The 23,049-nt window shown below is 50.8% G+C and overlaps 2 protein-coding genes across 2 annotated transcripts in view; one reads left to right on the top strand and one right to left on the bottom strand.

Moving 5' to 3' along the window:
- NRG2 (neuregulin 2) overlaps positions 1-14,927 on the top strand; it is a 194,972-nt gene extending 180,045 nt beyond the window's left edge. Inside the window, exons 6-11 of the mRNA XM_052643932.1 lie at positions 1,399-1,422; positions 5,381-5,483; positions 7,838-7,961; positions 8,287-8,414; positions 9,259-9,486; positions 14,156-14,927. Coding sequence (XP_052499892.1) covers positions 1,399-1,422; positions 5,381-5,483; positions 7,838-7,961; positions 8,287-8,414; positions 9,259-9,486; positions 14,156-14,927 — 1,379 coding nt within the window. The remainder of the gene's footprint in view (positions 1-1,398; positions 1,423-5,380; positions 5,484-7,837; positions 7,962-8,286; positions 8,415-9,258; positions 9,487-14,155) is intronic.
- Positions 14,928-21,134: 6,207 nt separating this feature from the next.
- PSD2 (pleckstrin and Sec7 domain containing 2) overlaps positions 21,135-23,049 on the bottom strand; it is a 38,558-nt gene continuing 36,643 nt past the window's right edge. The window contains exon 14 of the mRNA XM_052643296.1: positions 21,135-21,344. Coding sequence (XP_052499256.1) covers positions 21,135-21,344 — 210 coding nt within the window. The remainder of the gene's footprint in view (positions 21,345-23,049) is intronic.

Here is a 23,049-nt window from a genome sequence, read left to right as displayed (position 1 = left end):
TTTTCCAATGGCAGAGCCCCCTGGACTCCCTGTCATGGAGCAAAGGAGAAATCCAGCGCTGGACACACGTGCCCATGCTCCCCTCCCTCCACAGGAGATGAGAACCTCAGAACACAACTCCACCTCCTCCAGGGCTCTGGAGGAGCTTGCTCTGCACATGGGGAGGCCATGGAGAGGGCCCTGGCCCACCACCTTGCCCTCTTCCTCTCCCTGGCTACAGGCACCTTTGACACATGAGGAAAAGACTATGACTTGCCCACACGCACACAGCAAACTGGGGACAAAACAGAGACTTGAAGCCCACACTCAGAAGCCAGCTGCTAGCTTAGAATGCTAGGTGCACTTTTCAAAAACACTGGGGACATTTCTGGGCTCCCACCCCAGAGCCCGGTTCCATTGGCCTGGATGATTCTGAAGCACAGAGGGGTTTGCAGACCTTCCAGGGATCCCGTAGCCAGGCCTGATCCCCACTCAACAGATGAGAGACTGAGAGCCAGACAGGCAGGGAACTCTGGGGTCGCACAGCAGGTCAGTGCCAGAGCTGATTCCTGGGCGGGCCCTCTTATCCGAGCCTTCGATATCCTGGGCATCTACCTCGAAGGGCCGTGAAATTGCACATTCACAACATGACCCCACTTCAAAGAGCACAACTGGCTGCCATGCAGGGGGCACAGGTGTTCTACAGGTGGCATGCTTGTCTCTTTCTCCAAGTTGAAGTTTGCTTTCCTAACTAGTGAAAGTAGGCTGACACCCCAAGGCCTCACCCCTGCAAGTTTCTAGGATGTTGGGGGTGTCAGGTGGAGAAGTGACCTGCTCCCCTCCACACTCCTGCTCCCCACAGACTCTGAGCCTCTATGCCAGGCTCCTAGTAGGTGGGCAGGCCAGTGAGGCCCGAGGGGACAGGACAGGGACAAGGGGCCAGTATGAGTACCCCCTGCGCTCGTCCTGAACAGAAAAAAGGGCCCCGTGAATGAGCTCAAGCAGAGCAGGCTGTCTCCAGGAGGGGCTGGCGCTGAAGCTGGGAAGGGGAGTATGGGGATGCCTCGGACCCCTGCCCCCCACTCACTTTCCTCCCCGGGGACATCTGCCAACTGACTTCTGCCCCTCCCCACCAGGTACTAACCCCACAGCTCATCTCTAAAGAACCCGCCCTTCCTGCTGAGCCTAACCCTTCTCCCTACCCCGCAGCAAGGGCTCCTGGGGGCTGGCTGCCAGGGAAGGGGCTCAGGAGGCCGGGAGGGGACCCCACTAACCTGCCTTCACCTCACAGGCTGCTGCTGGTATCCGAAGAATCCTGACCAACGTTTCTCTCTCTCTCTCCCGCCCTTCCCCCATTTCTGTCTGTATCTCTCCCTTCATCCCTTCCCCCTCTGACCCTCCTCTCTCCCGCACTGCCAGAGCACCTTGGATTTGAACTAAAGGGTATGGAGCCTCTATGTATGGGTCAGCACCATCCACATAGCCCCTCTCCTCAGCCTCTGACACCATGTGTGCTGGATGTTGAGTTTCCTTTCCCCCAAAATGGAAAAGGGAGGATTTCAGAAATCCCCCCGTCCCTGCCAGGATGTCCTATAGTAAACTACGCTGATGTGGGGGAGACAAGACAAGCTTATGGAGGGCAGGGTGCCCTGGGGTTCAGACTGTGCCCAGTGTACAGCAGTGCCCCCTTGCCTGGGGCTGATCACCATGGTACTCAGGGGAACAGGCCCCGTGAGCTGTATGTGCCCCAGTGGGTTGGCCAAAAAGCCAGGTCCCTTGAAGAGTGGGTGTCCAGAAGCCACGGAATCTTGCTTCAGAGACTGTGCAGAGAGGCAGCCCTTTCAATTTGACTTTAATCCTCCTTCCTTTTCCCATTTTCATTTCCATTGCTTTTCATTCTGCACCGGGCTGGCAGCTGATAACACCTATTTGTCTCTGCCCCCTGCCTCATGTTTGTCTGCCAGGCTTTGCCATCTGCTTGAGGCTGTTACTCCTATCATGATCTCTCTCCACGAGGGCACATGTGTTTGTCTATGGGCAGCACCAGCAAGGGTCTAGGGTGGGCTGGTACCTCCTGCCTCCCAGCTCAGAACCTTACGTCCCTCCTGTGACTGTCCTCTGGCCCCTGGAAGATGCCCTGGGCAGGAAGGGACTCTGAGGTCCGTCTTTCCAGCTCTCTGGCTTTGTGCTGGGAGCCTCCACCCTGGTCCACACATGTTATATAGCTGAAGAGAAGCAGGAGCTCAAGAGGGGTTGAGGCTTCGATGCAGTCAGACCTCAGATGTGTGTGGAGCTGGCAGTTATGAAAAAGCTGTTCATGTGGCAGGTTGGGGGAGGCCCTAGTTCCCCTGCCACCTAACCACCATCAGCTATTCTCAGAAGATGGAGCTGAAAGTCTATGTGTAAGCGTATGTCTGTCTGTCTATCTGCTGTGATGGGGTGGGGAGGAGAGGGGTCAAGTCTGTGGTGCCCGTGTGATCCTGCCAGGGGACACAGGGATGAACCTGTAGGTGTGTGTGTCTGTGTTGTTATGGGGGGGCTGACGTGTTTACACCTTTTGGGTCTCTCAGTGCAGGGTGTGAGCACACGGAGGGGTGCAGTGGGTGCAATCTTTGTTGTTAAGAGTTGAGCATGAGCAGTGGGTGTGGAGGCAAGTGTGAGCACCTGTAACGTGACTGTCTGTAAAGGTGGTCTGTATATTCATTCACTCACTGACTCAAAAACATCTCCTGAGCCCCAGAGTTGGCCAGACCCTGGGGATCTAGCATGCAGAGTTGCTGCCCTCCTGGCAGAACAAGCAAACAAGAAAGAAATCAGGTGGTGGTAAGCACTATACAGAAAATATCGGGTTGGCCAAAAAGGTTGTTCGGATTTTTCCATAAGATGTAATAGAAAAACCCAAATGAACTTTTTGGCCAGCCCAATAAAAGGGAATGGGACAGTACCTAGTCAGAGTGGGGACTGACTCTAACTAAGTGATCAGAGAAGGCTTGTCCAGTGAGGTGACGTTTGGGCTAAAAATTGACAGAAAGTAGCCAGCCCTGCAAACAGTAGGTGGGGGTGGAGTGTTTATGGTGGGGACACAGCAAGTTAGGGATGACGTGGATGGGCCTGCCTTGTTCGGTGGGCAGGACTGCCAGTGACTCTGAAACACAGCAGATATGGGGGAGAGGACCACAGATGGGATCTAAAGGAAGGGACCGGGTGACTCTGGGTCTTGTGGGCCACGGTAAGGCTTTTAGGTTGTATTTGAATTGCAAGGGGATGCCAGTGTGGGTTTTTAAGCATCCTTAAAATGATCTGCTTTATAATCTTTATGAGGAGTAAAATGATCTACCTTATGACTGGAAATCAATGTGGCTTTGGGGCAGAGAATAGACTGGGTGAGGGGACAGAATGTGGAGGAATAGAAGCAGAGAATCCAGTCAGAAGGTGGACAGCTGTCCAGGGGAAGATGGCATCATCTTGGACAAAGCTGGAAGCCCCAGAAGAGGTAAGAAGTGGTCAGATCTGGGATCTACTTGGGAGGTAGAGCTGAGAGGACCTGCTGATGGATCAGATACCAGAGACCAGAGTGGGTGGGAAGATCAGGAACGAACGATTCTGAGGCTTGGAGCCTGTACAGCAGGAAAAGTGGTGCTGCCGCCTTGGAGATGGGAAGGGCAGAGGGCAGGTGGCGGGGTGGGCAGAGAGGGTCAGTGCACCTGCTTGGCCGTGGCCCTTGGCTGTAGGAATCTGGAGCTGGCGGGGGGAGTTGCTACAAGAGAGAAATGTGAGCTTCAGCAGCATACAGATGGTATTTCCAGTCTGAGTCTGAGTGAGATGATGGAGGGAGAGAGGGCAGGTAGGGAGAGGAAGACGCCTGAGAGCTCTGGGCCTTTCTACCCTGAAGCCCACATGGAAGAGCGGGGAGCAGCAACTGAGACAGAGATGAGCCAGTGCAGGAGGAGGAAATCCAGGCGAGAAGACCAGCCGGGGAAGCGAGCCCAGGTGGGGGCATCCGCTAAGCGGGACATGGATGGACCAGAGGCTTGGCAGCAGGGGGCTGTCAGTGGCCATGACCAGAGTGGCCTCAAAGGAGTGACGGAGACAGAGGCCTGACTGCAGGACTGAGTGGTGGCCGGGGAGGAGAGCCACAGGCGGGCCGAGGACCTCAGAGCCCACCCCGGGGAGGAGGGCCACAGGCGGGCTGGGGACCTCAGAGCCCAGCGGTGGGGGTCCTGGGTAAAGGGCTGTTTGTTTTACGACTCCGCATGACTGTGTGTCCGTGGGCCTGATCACATGCATGGTGGATGTGTGTGAGTGTAGCCCTGTATCCCTGTTAAGGGTCTGTGTGTCAGCCAGGCGTCGTCTTCCAGGTGTGTGTGTCTGGGCGTCTGTACCCGGTCTGTGCTGCTGGGTGTACCTTTGCCACAGGAGGCGCTGTAAGCCTGGGGGCCTGGGCACATTGCCCAGGGTTCCACCAAGGTGTTGGATCCGGTCCCCACTTATCCCAGTCCTGCTGGGAGAGAGCAGCGTGGAAGGGCCGGCCAGCAGGTGCAAGTGGGAGTGAGGGTGACCGTGTTGTGTGCTAGCCCCTTGTTCCTTCTCTTCCTCCAAGCTTTCTCTGTTCTAGAAGGGTAGCGGCTGCCCCACCAAAAAGTGGGGGTAAAGGGGATGGTCGAGTCTTTTTTAAGGCTCTGAGGCCCAGCCTAGCTCAGCTCCTTCAGAAGGGTAGAGGTCACTCCTAGGCACACGGTTGTCCTAGGGAGCTGTGCTGTCACTTGTGGGCTCCCCACAGGCAGAGACGGGGGGCCAGAGTGGGCCAGGGCCACAACTCTGACCAGGCTGTAGGGATAAACCAAAGCCTTTTTCCCCATGCCCACCTCTGCGGGCCTGGCCCACTCTGTCCCTGATCCTGACACCCCTCCTAAGGCTAGGCTCTGGACCTGGTGTCTAGAACAAGAACAAGCCCAAGAACAAGCTTGTTCTCTAGCCCTGAACAAGCCACTTTCCACCTTCCTCAGGAAGCCAAAGTGGCCAGGCCTCTGCCCAGGGCCTGCATGTTCACCGCTGTGAAGACTAGTTTTCCCCAGCCTATCAAGGCTCTTGGCAGCCACCAGGCCATAGTGGGTTACCCTCCCCTATGACCTCGGGACCTTCACCTTCATCCCACCTCCTCCATCCCCCTGCATTTTCCACTCATCAGGTACAGCGCAGGGTTTGGGAAAGTGAACTCAGGGGTAGTCACTTGTGACCAGATCCATGGGTGGGTGGAGTTCGGGAGAGCAGGAGGGAGGGAACTGGCTAGGGAGGGAAGAGACGGATGGAAGCCCAAGGTTCGAGGGGTAGGGGAGGGTCTGCACCCCTGCCTCTGTGGGTCTGCTGCCTGCCTTTCCCCTCACACCCTCTACCCCTGCAGAAGCTGAGGAGCTGTACCAGAAGAGGGTCCTGACCATCACTGGCATTTGCGTGGCTCTGCTGGTGGTGGGCATCGTCTGCGTAGTCGCCTACTGCAAGACCAAGTGAGTTGTTGGCATTCAGGCCAACTGGGGGCTGCTTCTGTGGGGACAGGCTGTCTTCTCCACCATGCCTGGCCTGGCCTCCCCCTTGCTCTTCCCCTCTGCCCCTTAGGGGCTTCTGCAGCTGGTGTGGGGCCAAAGGGCCAGGCCAAGAAGCAGGAGCAGAGGCGGGAGAGACAGACCCCAGAGGACTGAACAAGAGTGGTCATAAGCACAGGCATCGAAAGAAGACAGATCTAGGTTCAAATCCAACTCTGCCATTTCCTGTAACCCTATGGAAATTGATGAACCTCTCTGAGTCCTCATCTGTAAAATGGGCATGATCCTTGTATTGTACCTCAGAGCATCCTGCAGGGAACATCTGCCCTGTCAAGTAGGCAGACACTGGGGCAGTGTTGGGGGTGGGGAAGCACAGAGAGGGAGGCCCCTTCTCATGGTAAAAAGAGAGCTCAAAAGGAGTTGCCTGGCCCCACCTAGGAGCGGTCCAGGCAAGACACCTTCCAACACAGAGAAGGTGGGGTTGGGGCATCCCTGAGTAGAGGAAAGGTGACGTCAGAACCTTGGTGCAAGGGGCAGAAATGGGGCTGGACAATTCCAGCAAAACAAAGCAAGCTAAAAGACAAATGCCGGGGAGTATTGACTGTGTTCATGGAGTTTGAGCAGCCCAGGCTAGTTGGACCAAAGGGCGGGAGTCAAGAAAACAAGGTGCATGAGTCTAAAAAAACAGCTGGAACCTGCATGGCACCATAGGGCCTTGAATGTCAAGCTAGGGAGCCTGGGTTTATTCTACAGATGGTAGGAAGCCAATGCAGGTTGTAAAGTGATGTAGTGCAGAGAGAGGATTGTCACATCTGTTCTTATCTAGAAAGCAGGAATCTGGGCATGACCACCATTTGGGGGCTGAACCCTGGGGTCTTGGTTACTGCTGCCCCTATATATGAGATCAAAGGCCTTGCCAACCTTGAGATTTAGGGCCCAGGGAGCCCAGAGAGGAGACTCGGCCCACATAGGAAAACCGAGGCCCAAAACTGGGGCGGGGAAGCAAGCACCATGTTCTAACCTATACTACATTTACTCATTTCAACAAACTTTAATTCAACGCCTGCGGAACAGACACCGGCCCCTGCAACAGGCAAATGGCCAGGGCTCTAAGCAAGTGGTGTGGGATCACAGGATAAATTTCGGGGGTGCCTAACCTGAGCTGGAGGGCAGGAAGGATTTCCCTGAAAAAAGGTGCATTTTAGCTGGGCCTGAGTCCAGCAGACGTTAGCAGGTGAAGGAGCACGGAATGTGCTGCAATTAGATGCAAAGGCCCAGAGGCCAGAGAGGCACAGTGTCAGATCAGAAACAAGCCCTCCAAGGATGCAGTGAGTGGGGGTGTGGAGAGAGAGTGCTAGGGAGAGGGACAGAATGCTGAAGACCCGTGAAGGGTTTGTAGCAGGGGAGTGACATGATTAGACTTGTCGATTACAAAACAGATGTACTGACCTCTGAACATGTGCCAAAGGAAAGAGGCCCCACAGGTCTTGTTTCCCTGACCACAGCATCCTGTTTTATTTTCTTCATAGCACTTTGCTGAAAGTACTTGTTTATTTATTTTTATTTATTATTTTTAATTTATTTTTATTATTATTAGGAGAGCCAGATGATGTGTTTTTCATCTGCCTCTCCTGCTGGCCTGCAAGCTCCATGAGGGCAGAAACTATATCTGTCTCCTCTGCTCCAAAACTGCATCTTTGCTTTGTTCAGTCACTAAATCACATCTGACTCCTTGCGACCCCATGGACTGCAGCCTGCCAGGCTCCTCTGTCCTTGGGATTTCCAGGGCAAGAATACTGGAGTGGAATGCCATTTCTTCCGCCAGGGGATCTTCCCGATCCAGGGATCAAACCTGCGTCTACTCCATTGGCAGGCGAGTTCTGGCACATAGTAAAAACCCAATCAATACCAAATAAATGAATGAATGAGCAAGTGGCTCAGCACCGTGTTGAATATCTTATCTGCTCTTCATACTCAGTGGTCTTTGAAATGGATAGATGATCAGTCCATTTTACAGATAAGGAAAGTGAAGCATGGAGAGTTTAAGTAACTTGCCCAGAGTTACACAGCTAGAAAGTAGAGTTCTGCTGTCTCAGCAGAGCCAAAGCTCATTACCACTACACTCAGGTACTGCTGAATGCAGGCTGGTAGCGATGATGTAGGGGTTGATTGAAGCGGTCCTGGCAGCAGTAGCAGGAGATGCCATGGCAGTCCAGGGCACAGGTAGCCCAGTTCCCTGGGGTGACAGCTAGGGGAGTTCATGTTTTGTGTGTGTCATGGGGTATGGGGGTGCCAGGCTAATGCACCTTCTCCTGCAGGAAACAACGGAAGCAGATGCATAACCACCTCCGACAGAACATGTGCCCTGCCCACCAGAACCGGAGCTTGGCCAACGGGCCTAGCCACCCCCGACTGGACCCTGAGGAGATCCAGATGGCAGACGTGAGTGGTGATCCCTGGCCCCACTCTGACCCCTCGCAGTAGAGCCGGCCTTCTCATGCCCCCTGCAAGAATGGGCCAGGGAGGCAGTGGCCCATCCTGGCCTCAGCCTTCCCAGGATGATTTAGCCTCACTTGGCCCACTTCCTCAAGGGAGGTCAGGGGCTGGACTTCCAGGAGCCACTGCTGCCCTAACACCGAGTCACATATCCAGTGGACCATCCCCCCCACCACCTGAAGCTTACTGTCTCATTTCCCCGAGCCCACCAGGAAGGAGGGCCAACTTGGTCATCTGTCGCTAACTGCCCCCCTCAAACTCTCTGTTGCAGTATATCTCCAAGAATGTATCCGCCACAGACCACGTCATCCGGAGGGAAACGGAGACCACTTTCTCCGGGAGCCACTCCTGTTCTCCTTCTCACCACTGCTCCACAGCCACGCCCACCTCCAGCCACAGGTGGGCACCACCCAGGCCCACAGATCCTTGCAGACTCCTGTGTGCATACCCACAGGGCTTGCACATACGCATCACACACCTGCCTGGGGACACACACAAAACTCCCCAGCCAGGCTGGGCTCTGTATTAAGGGTCCTAGGGAGCCAGAGGATGGAGGTGAGGGGGGCTTCAAACCAGAACCCACCACCAAACATCCATCCAGGTCAAGAAACAGGATTCCCTTTTCTAGTTTAAATCAGCCCCAGAGGAGCAACAGTGTCACTGTGCTCCCACCTAACATTCAGTTCTGTTTGGACGTCGTTAGCACTACTTCCTCTGGCAAAAACTGCCTGGTCCCTCAAGTACCCCCAGCTATTCAGTGTCCTCTCCTGGGGTTTCCACGTGAACCTAATCCACATTAGCCTCTTCTCCAGAGGTAGGGAGGCCTGTCTACACAAGCACAAAGTCATACAGCTCTAAAAAGAACATGGTTGACCCCGTTCTTCCCTGGGGAGTGGGGTCCCTGTATATTGGCCACTGGGGCTGGGTGCTTGCAGCAGGTATCCCGGGACCACAGGAGTGGAGGGGGCACAGCCAAGGAGACCAAGGAGAGGTTGCTGCAGGGAGGAAAGGAAGAGGGCTGTGTGCACCACAGCACACCCACCCACAGGCCGTCAGCTCGCCTCCTCCCTAGATTGGGATTTAGCATTTATGACATCACACATCAGCCCAGAGTAGGGGCCAGTGAGCTGAGGGAGACTGAGAAGGAGTGAAGAGCCAGGGCGGGGGTGGGCCTGGGACCACACGTGCTGGGCTGCCCTACCCCTTCCTGTCCCCTCATGTCACTCCCACCTGGCTTCTCCAGGCATGAGAGCCACACATGGAGCCTGGACCGTTCTGAGAGCCTGACCTCTGACTCCCAGTCGGGCATCGTGCTGTCATCAGTGGGCACCAGCAAGTGCAACAGCCCCGCGTGTGTGGAGGCCCGGGCACTGCGGGCGGCGGCCTACAGCCTGGAGGAGCGGCGCAGGGCTGCCGTGCCACCTTACCACGACTCCATAGACTCCCTGCACGACTCCCCACACAGTGAGAGGTCAGTCCCTGTGACCTGCACCCACCTCAGCCCGGGAGCTGGCACCACTGACCTGGGGCCGATCCTGTGGTCACCTCAGAAACATTCCAAAGAGCCTCATCCCCGTTTTTCAGATGGGCAAGCAAGGTCCCTGAAAAGTTCAGTGTTCTGCTCAGGGTCATTAACATGTTAATGATAGGCTGGGACTCCAGCCAGTAGACCCTGGTGTGTTAAGACTATTTAATTGTCCTACTAGGACACTTTTCAGAGGAGAAGAGAATGTTATTAATAATCGCACTGGAACATCAGGAACAAACAGGGGCTGTCCTGGACAAACCAGAACATATGGTCACCCTATGCTGGTGTCACCTAGAGGCCCCATGTCCCAGGAGAAACAAATACCAAGATCAAACAGATGACAGAGTGGGAAGAGAGGCTGTCTGTGAGGAAACTGATCAGTGCAGGATGGGAATGAGCCAAGAATTCCTGAGGCCCTGGAAGCATCAGCGACTAGGCCCCCATGGATCAAGATGCCATTGGGTTCCCAAGCAATGAGTGCAGTGAGAACCAGGAAATCCCCTTCTTCCCTGACTCACAGGCAGGAGTCACAGGGGCCAGGCTGCATCTTGCTCAGCCCTTACATGGCCCCTTGGCAAGTAGGATCTCTGGGAGGAGAGCAAAAAAGGGGCATGGTACTAGGAACTCCTCAGATGGTAGAGAATCTGCCTGCAATGCAGACAACCTGGGTTTGATCCCTGGGTAGGAGAGATCCCCTGGAGAAGGGAATGGCTACCTGCTCTAGTATTCTTGTCTGGAGAATTCCATGGACAGAGAAACCTGGAGGGCTAAAGTCCATGGGGTCGCAAAGAGTCAGATACAATGTTTGAGTGACTAACACTTCCATTTTCACAAGGAACTCCAGGCTAGGGTGGAGAAGGCTCAACTCAGCCTATTCCATGCCAGCCACGGGCACAAACCACTGAAGCTCCCAGCTGCCCATGAAAAATGCTAAACATAGAACACCCCACTAGGTCAGAGAAAGCCAGTCTGACCACAGGCTCTGAGAAGCAACTAGGTTTTTCTAATACTAACCTTTCCAAGCCCAGTTCCACCACCTGTGTGACTTGGGGCACGTTGATCACCTCTGTGCTTTGGTTTCCTCAGCTGTAGAACAGTGAACATTATACCTGTCTCGTGGCTCTTAGGAAGGCTACCTAAGATCAAGCGCAAAGCTCTTTGTCTGATACCTGACATGAAGCTGGTGCTCACTAGGTGGAGCTGTGGTTATCAACAGTAACAAGAGCAATAGGATTCCTTGATGCGTGGAGGTAGAAAGGTTGGGAGGGACTTCTGGGCGAGGGGAACACCATGAGCAGTTCCAGCAGAGGCACTGAGGACAGAGCTGGTGAGTGAGGTGCCTCGAGGTATGGGGAGAGGGGAGTTGAGCGTAAGCAGGCAGGCTGGGGCTAAATAGACAGCCCTGGGTGGGTAAGCAGGAAGGGCGTCCTAAAGCAGAGATGTGACTTTAAAAGATTTTTCTGGGAAGTGCATAGGCTGAAGAAGGAAAGATCCTGGGGTTGGGGCATGACCAGAGTGAACATCCAGTCCCAGGATGGAGTAGAGCGGGGTGGAGGGTATGATCCAGGAGAAAGGGAATGGATAAGACTTGATGGATGTACATGTGGAAATGTGGAAGAGGGAAGACAGGGGAGTCAGATGATTCAGAAAAACAGTATAGGGACTTGAGGGAGCAGTGAGGTACCCAGCTCTACCATTTGAAAGAGATGCAAGGAGGTGGGAGTCCCTGTCCTGAGGCAGACAATGGCTGGGCAAGAGGCTGGTTTACCCAGAAAGGGGAATGTGGAGAAAGAAAAGGGACTGGTGCCAGGGACCCAAACTGGGAGGTATTTGGAAGGGCAAACTTTTGAAGGAACTGGTGCTCTTTAGCTCTAACCAGAGATGCTTCAGTGTGCTCTTGGTAACTGTGCTCTGGGCTGAGCTGCTACTTGAGGTGGAAGCAGTCACTTCCCTGAGGCAGATTTTAGCTTCACCTTAAAAAGGAATATTTCCCCACTGTAGCCATCAGCCAAGGGATGAACTGTCCCTGAGGGAAGGGGAGTCCAAATCACAGGGGTGGCTGAATGCAGGGACTAAAATGAGTAATTGGGCAGTATGAGTCCTGGTTTCTGCCTGTTGTTGTTCAGTCACTCAACTGTGTCCAACTCTTTGCAACCCTATGAACCTGCAGCACACCAGGCTTCCCTGTCCTTCACTATCTCCCAAAGTTTCCTCAAACTCATGTCCATTGAGTCGATGATGCCATCCAACCAACTCATCTTCTGTCTCCCCCTTCTCTTCCTGCCCTCAATCTTTCCCAGCATCAGGGTCTTTTTCAGAGTCTGCTGTTCGAATCAGATGGCTAAAGTAAACTGGAGCTTCAGCATCTGTCCTTCCAATGAATATTCAGGACTGATTTCCTTTACGATTGCCTGGTTTGATCTCCTTGCTGTCCAAGGGACTCTCAAGAGTCTTCTCCAGCACCACAGTTTGAAAGCATCAACTCTTTGGTGCTCAGCCTTCTTTATGGTTCAACTCTCACATCCATACATGACTACTGGAAAAATCATAGCTTTGACTAGATGGACCTTTGTTAGCAAAATGATGTCTCTGCTTTTTAATTCTCTGTCTAGGTTTGTCATAGCTTTTCTTCCAAGGAGCAAGCATCTTTTATTTTTCATGGCTGCAGTCACCATCTGCAGTGATTTTGGAACCTAAGAAAATAAAGTCTGTCACTGTTTCCATTGTTTCCCCATCTATTTGCCATGAAGTGAAGGGACCAGATCACAGTCTTAGTTTTTTAAATGTTGACTCTGAAGCCAGCTTTTTCATTCTCCTCTTTCACTTTCATCAAGAGATTCTTTAGTTCCTCTTCACTTTCTGCCATTAGGGTGGTATTATCTGTATATCTGAGGTTACTGATATTTCTCCCAGCAATTTTGATTCCAGCTTGTGATTCATCCAGCCCAGCATTTTGCATGATGTACTCTGCATATAAGTTGAATAAGCAGGGTGACAATATGCAGCCGTGATGTACTCCTTTCCTAGTTTGGAACCAATCCATTGTTCCATGTCTGGTTCTAACTGTTGCTTCTTGTCCTGCATACAGGTTTCTCAGGAGGCAGGTAAGATGATCTGGTATTCCCATCTCTTGAAGAATTTTCCACAGTTTGTTGCCATCCACAGTCAAAGGCTTTAGCAGAGTCAACAAAACAGGACTATAGTTTTTCTAGAATTCTCTTGCTTTTTCTGTGATCCAACAAATGTTGGCAATTTGATCTCTGGTTCCTCTGCCTTTTGTAAATCCAGCTTGTATATCTGGAAATTCTCGGTTCACCTACTGTTGGAGCCTAGCTTGAAGGATTTTGAGCATTACTTTGCTAGCACGTGAAATGAGCACAACTGTGCAGTAGTTTGAATATTCTTTGGCTTTTGCCCTTCTTTGAGATTAGAATGAAAACTGATCTTCTCCAGTCCTGTGGCCACTGCTGAGTTTTCCAAATTTGCTGGCATAATGAGTGCAGCACTTGAATAGTATCATATTTTAGGATTTGAAATAGTTCAGCTGGAATTCCATCACCTCAGCAAGTTTTGTTCATAGTAATGCTTCCTAAGGCCCACTTGACTTCACATTCCAGGATGTCTGGCTGAGTGATGGTGAGTGATCACACCATCATGGTTATCCAGGTCACTGAGACCTTTTTTATACAGTTCTTCTGTGTATTCTTGCCACCTCTTCTTAATCTCTTCTGCTTCTGTTAGGTCCTTACCATTTCTGTTCTTTATTGTGCCCATCTTTGCGTGAAATTGTTCCCTTGATACCTCAACTTGAAGAGATCTCTAGTCTTTCCCATTCTTCTCTATTTCTTTGCATTGTTCACTTAAGAAGGCTTTCTTATATCTCCTTGCTATTCTTTGGAACTCTGCCTTCAGTTAGGTGTATCTTTCCCTTTCTTGTTTCCTTTTCACTTCTTTTCTCAGCTATTTGTAAGGCCTCCTCAGATAACCAGTTTGCCTTCTTGCATTTCTTTTTCTTGGGGATGGTTATGGTCACCACTTCTTGTACAGTGTTACGAGCCTCTGTCCATATTCTTTGGCACTCTAAGAGATCTAATCTCTTGAATCTGTTTGTCACTTCCACTGTATAATCATAAGGGGTTTGATTTGGGTCATACCTGAATGGCCTGGGTTCACATCCCAGCTTGGCCACTTCCTGGCTGTGTGAACCTTCAGTAAGTCACTTAAATCTTTTGAGTCTGTTTCCTAAGGAGTAGTATGGCATTAATAGAAGCCTCTTACAGATTTACTGTATTAGATGAACTGGTACACGTAAAATGCCCCAGCCTAAGCCTGATCCAAAGTAACTATTCAGGAACACTGGTGACTGAACATCCCCACAACCAAGGACCACTGATATGTGTAAGGAATCACCCAACAATGCTATGGAATGACCACTGTGTTTATTCCTGATTCACAGATAAGTAAATTGAGGCTCAGAGAAACTAAGGAAATTGCTTAGGGTCACTGAGGAATACCAGCATGGCTCCTGCGGGAGAGACCCTGGGCTAGACTGCTGCTTTGCGTCAGGTCCCATCCCCTGGCCACCGGCCCATGTCTCTGCCTCTCCCCGCAGGTACGTGTCTGCCCTGACCACGCCCGCGCGCCTCTCTCCCGTGGACTTCCATTACTCGCTGGCCACGCAGGTGCCGACTTTTGAGATCACGTCCCCCAACTCGGCGCACGCCGTGTCGCTGCCTCCCGCCGCGCCCATCAATTATCGCCTGGCGGAGCAACAGCCGCTCCTGCGGCAACCGGCGCCCCCCGGCCCGGGACCAGGGCCTGGGCCCAGCGCGGACATGCAGCGCAGCTACGACAGCTACTACTACCCCGCAGCGGGGCCGGGGCCGCGGCGAGGGGCCTGCGCGCTGGGCGGCAGCCTGGGAAGCCTGCCCGCCAGCCCCTTCCGCATCCCGGAGGACGACGAGTACGAGACCACGCAGGAGTGCGCGCCCCCGCCGCCGCCGCCGCGGCCGCGGGCCCGCGGCGCGTCCCGAAGGACGTCAGCGGGGCCTCGGCGCTGGCGCCGCTCGCGCCTCAACGGGCTGGCGGCGCAACGCGCACGCGCGGCGCGGGACTCGCTGTCGCTGAGCAGCGGCTCGGGAGGCGCCTCGGCCTCGGCCTCGGACGACGACGGGGACGACGCGGACGGGGCGCTGGCTGCCGAGAGCACGCCTTTCCTCAGCCTGCGCGCGGCGCACGACGCGCTGCGCTCGGACTCGCCGCCGCTGTGCCAGGCGGCCGACAGCAGGACTTACTACTCCCTGGACAGCCACAGCACGCGGGCCAGCAGCAGACACAGCCGCGGGCCGCTCCCACGGGGCAAGCAGGACTCGGGGCCCCTCTAGGGCCCCCTCGCCCCCTCCGCCTCGCCCGCCCCACTGTCTCTAAGGAGAACAGAGACCGCCGACTGGAGAGAGAAAGGAGGAAAAAAGAAATAAAAATATTTTTATTTTCTATAAAAGGAAAAAGGTATAACAAAATGTTTTATTTTCATTTTAGCAAAAATTGTCTTATAATACTAGCTAACGGCAAAGACGTTTTTATAGGGAAACTATTTATATGTAACATCCTGATTTACAGCTTCAGAAAAAAAAAAAGAAACAACAAAAAAAAGAGATGGGCCAATTTTTTGACTCTTTAATAGAAACCTATATTGTGGTGCCTTTTGCTGTACGCTAATCTGGAGCTCCTGGAGAGAAGTGTGGGTTGTGGGGTTGGGGGAATGTAGGATCCCAAACTGGCGGGGGCAGGGGTGGAGGGTGGTGAAGAGGAAGCAGGGAAAAGAGGCCATGTGTTTGGGTTCGGGTGGGGGCGAGGGTAGGAGGGTCCCAAGGAAGAAAGTGAGGTCCGGAGTAGCTTTTGCCCCCTCGTAAGATCTGGAGTTCTGGTCCCCCTTAGCTGTGGGTGGGGATCCTAGGCTTGGAACTAGAGTTGGGGTCAGGTAAAGTCCAGGGGGAGACTAAGGCCCAGCGACAGCAACCAGAATGGGGAGGGGGCCTCCCCGCTCCTCACAGCTGCTAAGGAAGGGGGCTCTGAGAAAGAGGTCTTCCCAACAGCCTCTGCGGGGGAGGGGGCAGCTCTGCCAGGGCCCCAGTGTTGTCGGCTCCTCCCCTGTGGCCTCCAGGACGCCCCTCCGTCCTCTGCAGCACCTTCGTTTACAGGTCGTCTTTTCTATTTTACGCCTGCATGTCCTTTGCATTTCAGATTCTTTAGATTGGATGCATGGTCACACTGGGACCGAGAAGAGCCACTCAACAGTGTATTTGATTCCCTTTTAGCAATAAAGTAACACCATTTCCTTCTCACAGCCGGACTCCCATCCCCCACCCCACTATGACTTCTACTTCCTCTCCAGCCCTGACCTCCCCACCCCACAAAACTGGGTCCACTGCTAATTTGTCAAAAAGGTTATTGTTTAAAAAAAAAACAAAACACCTAAACAAATGGGAACCCTGCCCCTGAAATGTCCAAACACCTGACTGTTGACACTTGAACATTTTTATATTATAAATAAAATCAGAAATAACTCATGTTTGACTGTGTGTGCCTAGCCCCTAGGTGAGGAGGGAAGACAGAGGATGAATACCTGTGATGGAGATGGATGGATGTTGGTGTGGAGGTTGGAGAGAGCCAGAGCAGTTCCTGGGAGGAAATGTGTTAGTCACTCAGTCGTGTCTCTTTGCAACCCCATGGACTGTAGCCCACCAGGCTCCTCTGTCCATGGGATTCGCCAGGCAAGAATACTGGAGTGGGTAGCCATTCTCTTCTCCAGGGGATCTTCCAGACCCAGGGATTGAACCCTAGTCTCCAGCATTGCAGGCAGATTCTTTACCATCTGAAGCAGTTGGGGGGAAAGAGACCCTCCCTGGCTCCAACTCTCAGAATGGGATCCAACCCCCCTCCCTGTTCTGAGAACATTCACCAGGTGTCCCCCAACGCCTCTCCCCTACCACTCCATGGCTGCTGGGGAACCTGGCCAAGGGGCTGATGCAGATTACTCTGCTTTGAGCTCAGCCTCAGAACGCTGACCCAGTTCCTGCCTTGGAGCTGCAGGGGGCAGAATGAGGCAAGAGTTTCCGGGCCTAGGTGGGTGAGAAGGGAAGGGTTGTAAGGTTGGCACTGGAGCAGCTGAGGCAAGATGACCCTTGGGGCCTCAGGCATGTCACAGGCAAAGTCTGGACATGAAAATGGCATAATGGGGACCCTCAGCTGCCAGCAGGTGCTGGGGTTTTTTATACCCCCTCAAAGCCAAGGCCTGTCTAAACTTGCAGTCTCTGATGGAGAATACATGATCTCAGGCATGGAGAAGGCAGATGGAGGTCCAGGGTGAGCCTTTTCCCTCATTGATTAATGTTACTAAGTCAGTACCCAGGACTAGGAACCATTAGATTCCAGCCAGACACAAAGGAGTCAGCTATCCAAAGAGTTCAGGTGGTTGATGTGTGAGCATGCACACAATGAGCCCAGAACTTGTGTGGTCAGTTCAGAGACCTACCGACAAGAAGGATGGAGAGGCCTAGGGTTGAATCTGCTTGGGGATCAAGAGGGCCTGAATTCACAAATTCCAGCTCTGCTGTGTGACTTCTCTAGGCTGCACTTGCCTCAGCTGGGAAATGGTGATGCTAATACCTACCTCAAAGCATTGCTGTAGAGATTATATAAAGCACCCAGGATTGCTTCTGGCATGTGATAAATGCCTATTAGTGGCAAATTTGATGATGGTGATGAACATGTCCTGTGCTTTGCATTCTTGAGTCACACAGAGAGTGGCAAAAACTGGATGAAAGGGAGATGATATAGAAAAGTAAAGAACTAGACATGTATTTATGTGGGGACATGGTGGGGGGTGGGGGAGGACCTGTTACAAAGAAACAAAGAAAATTAATGAACTAAGTGCTATACAAACCTGAAAATCATTGACTTCTCCAGCCCCTATCTGATGATCTCATCCAGATCCTTGTGCTGGCTATCGGCTTTAAAATTTTCTGAGAGCCAGTAATCTCTCTGTGTGATTTTTGATCTGTATGAAAACCCAGAATTAATTCTGAATGAACCTCTTGGTGAGCCCATTGCCCTTTTCATGACCCAGTTTAATGTCCTTATTTGACCCTTCTGAGGGCCTGAGTTACCTACCTTCTAAAATTTCACCCAGAAACCACTTTCCTGACTCCAGTGAGCACACTGACCTCTTTATGACCCCAAGTAATTATGAATGCCCTCTCAGTGAACCCACTGACCTCTCTATGACCCCAACTAATTGTGACTGACCTCTCAATGAACCCATTGCCCTGTTCATGATCCAGCTTCGTGGCCTCATTTGACCTTTCTGAGGGCCCAAGTTACCTACCTTCTAAATTTTGACTCAGAAACCACTTTCCTGACTCCAGTGAGCACACTGACCTCTTTATGACCCCAAGTAATTATGAATGCCCTCTCAGTGAACCCACTGACCTCTCTATGACCCCAACTAATTGTGACTGACCTCTCAATGAACCCATTGCCCTGTTCATGATCCAGCTTTGTGGCCTCATTTGACCTTTCTGAGGGCCCAAGTTACCTACCTTCTAAATTTTGACTCAGAAACCACTTCCCTGACTCTGAGCACACTGACCTATGACCCCAAGTAATTGTGAATGACCTCTTGGTGAACCCACTGACCTCTCTGTGACCTCAACTAATTATGAATGACCTCTCAATGAACCCATTGCCCTTTTCATGACCTAGCTTAGTACACTCACTTGATCCTTCTGAGGGCCCTAAGTTTTTACCTTCTAAATTTTTAGTCAGAAACCACCTCCATGATTGCAGTAAATCCATCTATCTCATGTCACCCCAATTAATTCTGAATAACTTCTTGATAAACTCACTGACCTTCACATGATCCCACTTGGTACCTTTATTATCTGGTCTGAATTCTAAGATACCTGCAGAGAGTCTAAGGCCAGAATCTAATCAGTTTCCTTGACTCTATCAGCCACCTGTTCATTCACAGGTGTGAATGGAACCTAGGAGCAGGGGTGGCCAGAGAGGCCCCATTTTCACTCTGCCTCTCCAGTTCTGCTTTGGGGCATCTTTAGTATGGCCTACCAAGAAGTATAGCCCTAAGAAGGGCCTTACTACTACCATCCTGTCCCCCAGGAGCACTTAGGACATTCAGGCGGCTTCCTGAGTCACTCTTCCCCACTCCTCCAATTTTTCTCACCCAGGTCATTTTTGTCTTGTCTCCCCAGCCTTTCCAGAGTCCCAGATGGGAATGGTGACTGACCATCTCCCTCCCCATTAGACTGTGAGCCCCGTGTGGACAGGGATCTGGTCAATCCTTTTCTCACGATAGTATCCCCAGCACCCAGCACAATGTGCAGCGCTGTTCATCTCACTGAATGACTGTATGGAGGCTCAAGAGAGGCTGTCCTCAAGGGTCAGCCCCCAGGGGTCCCTGAGCCTGCAGCCACTTCCCAGGACCACCAGGTGGCGCAAACCACTTATTGCATCTCACCTGCTGTCCTCCAAGGCTCTGGATTTGGACAGTCCTGGAAAATGGACATAGGAGCAGGGGGAACATGTGGTCCATTGGAATGCAGAAAAAAAAAATTAGAACTTTGCTTTAGATTTATTTTCATCTCATCTTTTTAAAATTTCTATTTTGTGTATGTTTTATAATGTACATAATATTTTAGTACAGTAGTACATGTATATAATTTATAATAAATAATTATACAATTAAGAAAGTGAACTAAAAGTTTTTTTTTAACTGATGGGAGGCACAACTAGTGCTCAGGGAAGCACACCTGTCTGCAGCGGACAGAGCCTGCTCCTCTGCTTTCACTTACCCACCCTCAAGAGGTGGAGGGTGGGAAGCAGACCCCAAACTCAAAGGATCTTTGAGACAGCATAGGGAAAAAGTACAGAGAGCTTTTTATGTTGCCACATTGCTCTTTCAATTTCACTTAAATGAACATTAACTTCCCCTCAGCAAAATGAAGGTGCCAGATGGTTTGGTTATAAAATACACTCAGCTGATCCAAATTAAATAATCTGTATTTAAATCACTACATCTCTCCACAGATTCACAGGTCCCTTGCATCAAATGTGAGTGGGCTTGTAAATGTCAGGTACTTAGTTGCAAGGTTGGCTTATCTTATTATCTAAATATATTACCACTGAGGTCAAACTGCTGGCCAAACTACAGTAATCTGTTTAAAAAATAGAAAGGATTTATTCATCACAGTTGCATTGAGGGTGCCATCACCCCCACCACTTGTCAGTCTGAGGAATGCAGGGTTTAAAAGATGCTAGTCTGTGATCATCACGTGGCAAATAATCCTTTCCTTATCTAAGGATAAGACATGTCCTTAACTAGCATTTCTGAGTCACTCAAAGAGTGTAAGAAATATCAGCCTAACAATCAACAACTTGTCATTCCACATTTCCTCAAGACCAAGAATTAATGGCTTCCATAAGCTTCCCCCACCAAACATCTTTGGGTTTGTTGACAAGTGGCTATTTGCAAGGCAGAGTGTCTTTTATTCCTGTAACAGTAGATCTGTACAATAGGTCACCTCTGGGCCCAAGAGACCTGGCAGCACCAACATAAAGACCAAAATATAAGCAGGGCCACGGTCCCATCCCACTCACACCCCAGGACACCTGTGGGACAGACGGGGCAGCACGCACACACACTATTTATTCCAAAGCATTAACTGTAAGAGCAGTTTAGATCACAGGTCAGCCGGAAGAGGGGAAACAGGGAGAGAGGAGGTCACACTATCTCTATCTTCTCTTCCAGAGAGTCAGAGCCTCCAGGGGCCAAAAAGCAGCCCTCCTCACTAACAAGTGTATCTGAGATAGGCTTTTCCATACCTCATTTCATCCTCTGATATTAGTTCCAAAACCATCTCTAAAGGGGTAGTTTATATATGTATATAATTCTTATATATATACATTTATGTCATTATAAAAGAAAGCAGGAGTGGTCTTGATGGATGGAAGGTGAGCTTGGCACTGAGGGACAGGCCTGAGAGCTGGCTTGTTGCCGGGCAAGGCAGGAGCACAAGGTGCAGTTCCCAACGCTGCTGAGTGGAGGGAGAATTGGACAGTGCTGGTGGTCTGCAGACCTGCTGCTGGTCAATGCAGAGGAAGGAGGAGAAGGGGTGGTAGTCCAAACTGAGACCTGGGATTGAGACCTGCCCTCAGAAACAAGGGAGATGAGGGGAGGAACTGTGAGAAGAGGAGAGCCTCGGAAGCCAACCGCCCTTCCTGCTTCTCCAGTGAGATGGTGTCTAGAGCATGCACACAACTGGCCTACAAACTGAGGCTCCAGGGTGGAGAGGGAGGTGAGGGCTGACGACAGGCTCTAAGGCCCAGAGCAGCCCTAGGATGCAAGATCGACACCATGAATAGCATCTCCATCTCCTTAGCCCGCAGGGCTCTCCACACCCCTCTGGCTGCCTAACAACTGTCTGCAGCTTGTCTGAGTGGCCCCTAGCTGGAATTGTGCTCACTGGCCCCTCCAGGGGCATCGCCTGCCTCTGAGGCCTGCCCATCCTTGCCAGCTAAGTATCAGGCCCAGTGGTATCCCTCGGGGCTTTGCTGCCAGTCACAGTTCCATGGCCCTGGCTGAGGGCAGGGCTCGAGTGTGTCTTGCGGAGTGAAGGGTCATCCCCCTCCAGGGTGGCCAACCGGGCCTCAATCTGCTCCAGGTCATCAGAGCCAACTTTGATCTTCACAGCCAGGAGGTGGATATAGGTCTCATAACGGCTTTTCTGGGAAAAGAGCAGAGAAAGGCCAAAAAAAAGTCAAAAGATAAACAACAAATTGCAAAAAAAAAATTTGTACCTTATATGACAAAAGACTCTCTCTTTGATATTTAGAGAGTTCTCACCAATCAATAAAAGGAGATAAACAATTTTAAAAATAGGCAAAGGGCATACACAGAAATTTAACTCATAATTTTAAAAATAAAAATTAATTGGCAATGACTTATTGGATATGATAGCAAAAGCATATGCAATGAGAGTGAAAATAGACAAATGGGATTTTATCAAAATTTAAAACACCTCTGTATCAAAGAACACAATCAATAGAATGAAAATGCAATCTACAGAATGGGAAAAATATTTGCAAATCATTAATCTAGTAAAGGTCTAGTATCCAGAATATTAAAAGGGGGAAAAAGCTCCTAGAACTCAACAACAAAACACAGCCCAATTTCAAGATGTATAAAGGACTTGAATAGACATTTCACCAAAGAAGATACACTAATGACCAATAAGCACAAAAAAAGGATGCTCAGCATCATTTTGCTGCTGTTGTTCAGTTGCTAAGTCACGTCCAATTTTTGCAACCCATGGACTTCAGCACACCAGACTCCTCTGTCCTCTATGAACTCCTGGAGTTTACCCAAATCCTTGTTCATTGAATCAAGGATGCTATCTAACCATCTCATCCTCTGCCACCCCCTTCTCCTTTAGCCTTCCATATTTCCCAGCATCAGAGTCTTTTTCAATGAGTCGGCCCTTCATATCTGGTGGCCAAAGTATTGGAGCTTCAGCTTCAGCAACAGTCCTTCCAGTGAATATCTGGGGTTGATTTCCTTTAAGATTGACTGGTTTGATCTTGCAGTCCAAGGGACTTTCAAGAGTCTTCTCCAGCACCACAAGTCAAAAGCATCGATTCTTCAGCACTCAGCTTTCTCACATCCATACATGACTACTGTAAAACCATAGCTTTGATTATATGGACTTTCGTCAGCAGAGTAATGTCTCTGCTTTTTAATATGCTGTCTAGGTTTGTCATGGCTGCAGCCAATATCTTCAGTGATTTTGGAACCCAAGAAAATAAAATCTGTCACTGCTTCCACTTTTTCCCCTTCTATTTGCCATGAAGTGATGCAATTGAATGCCATGATTTTAATGTTTTAAATGTTGAGTTTCAAGCCAGCTTTTTGACTCTCCTCTTTCATCCTCCTCAAGAAGCTCTTTAGTTCCTGTTCACTTTCTGCCATTACAGTGGTAGAATATCTGAGGTGTATGTATATATGCCAGTATCTGAGGTTGTTGATATTTCTCCTGGAATTCTTGATTCCACCTTGTGATTCACCCAGCCTGGCATTTCCCATGATGTACTCTGCATATAAGTTAAATAAGCAGGGTGACAATATACAGCCTTGACGTACTCCTTTCCCAATTTGGAACCAGTCAGTTCCACACTCGGTTCTAACTGTATCTTCTTTACTGGAATAAAGCTTCTCAGGAGATAGGTAAGAATTTTCTCTTTAAGAATTTTCCACAGTTTGTTGTGATCCACACAGTCTAACAAAGGTCTGTCTAGTCAAGGCTATGGTTTTTCCAGTGGTCATGTATGGATGTGAGAATTGGACTATAAAGAAAGCTGAGCACCGAAGAATTGATACTTTTGAACTGTGGTGCTGGAGAAGACTCTTGAGAGTCCCTTGGACTGCAAGGAGAT

Source organism: Budorcas taxicolor, chromosome 7 (genome assembly GCF_023091745.1).
Source record: "Budorcas taxicolor isolate Tak-1 chromosome 7, Takin1.1, whole genome shotgun sequence".
Taxonomy (NCBI): Eukaryota; Metazoa; Chordata; class Mammalia; order Artiodactyla; family Bovidae; genus Budorcas; species Budorcas taxicolor.
This window is presented reverse-complemented; position numbering and strand designations above follow the sequence as displayed.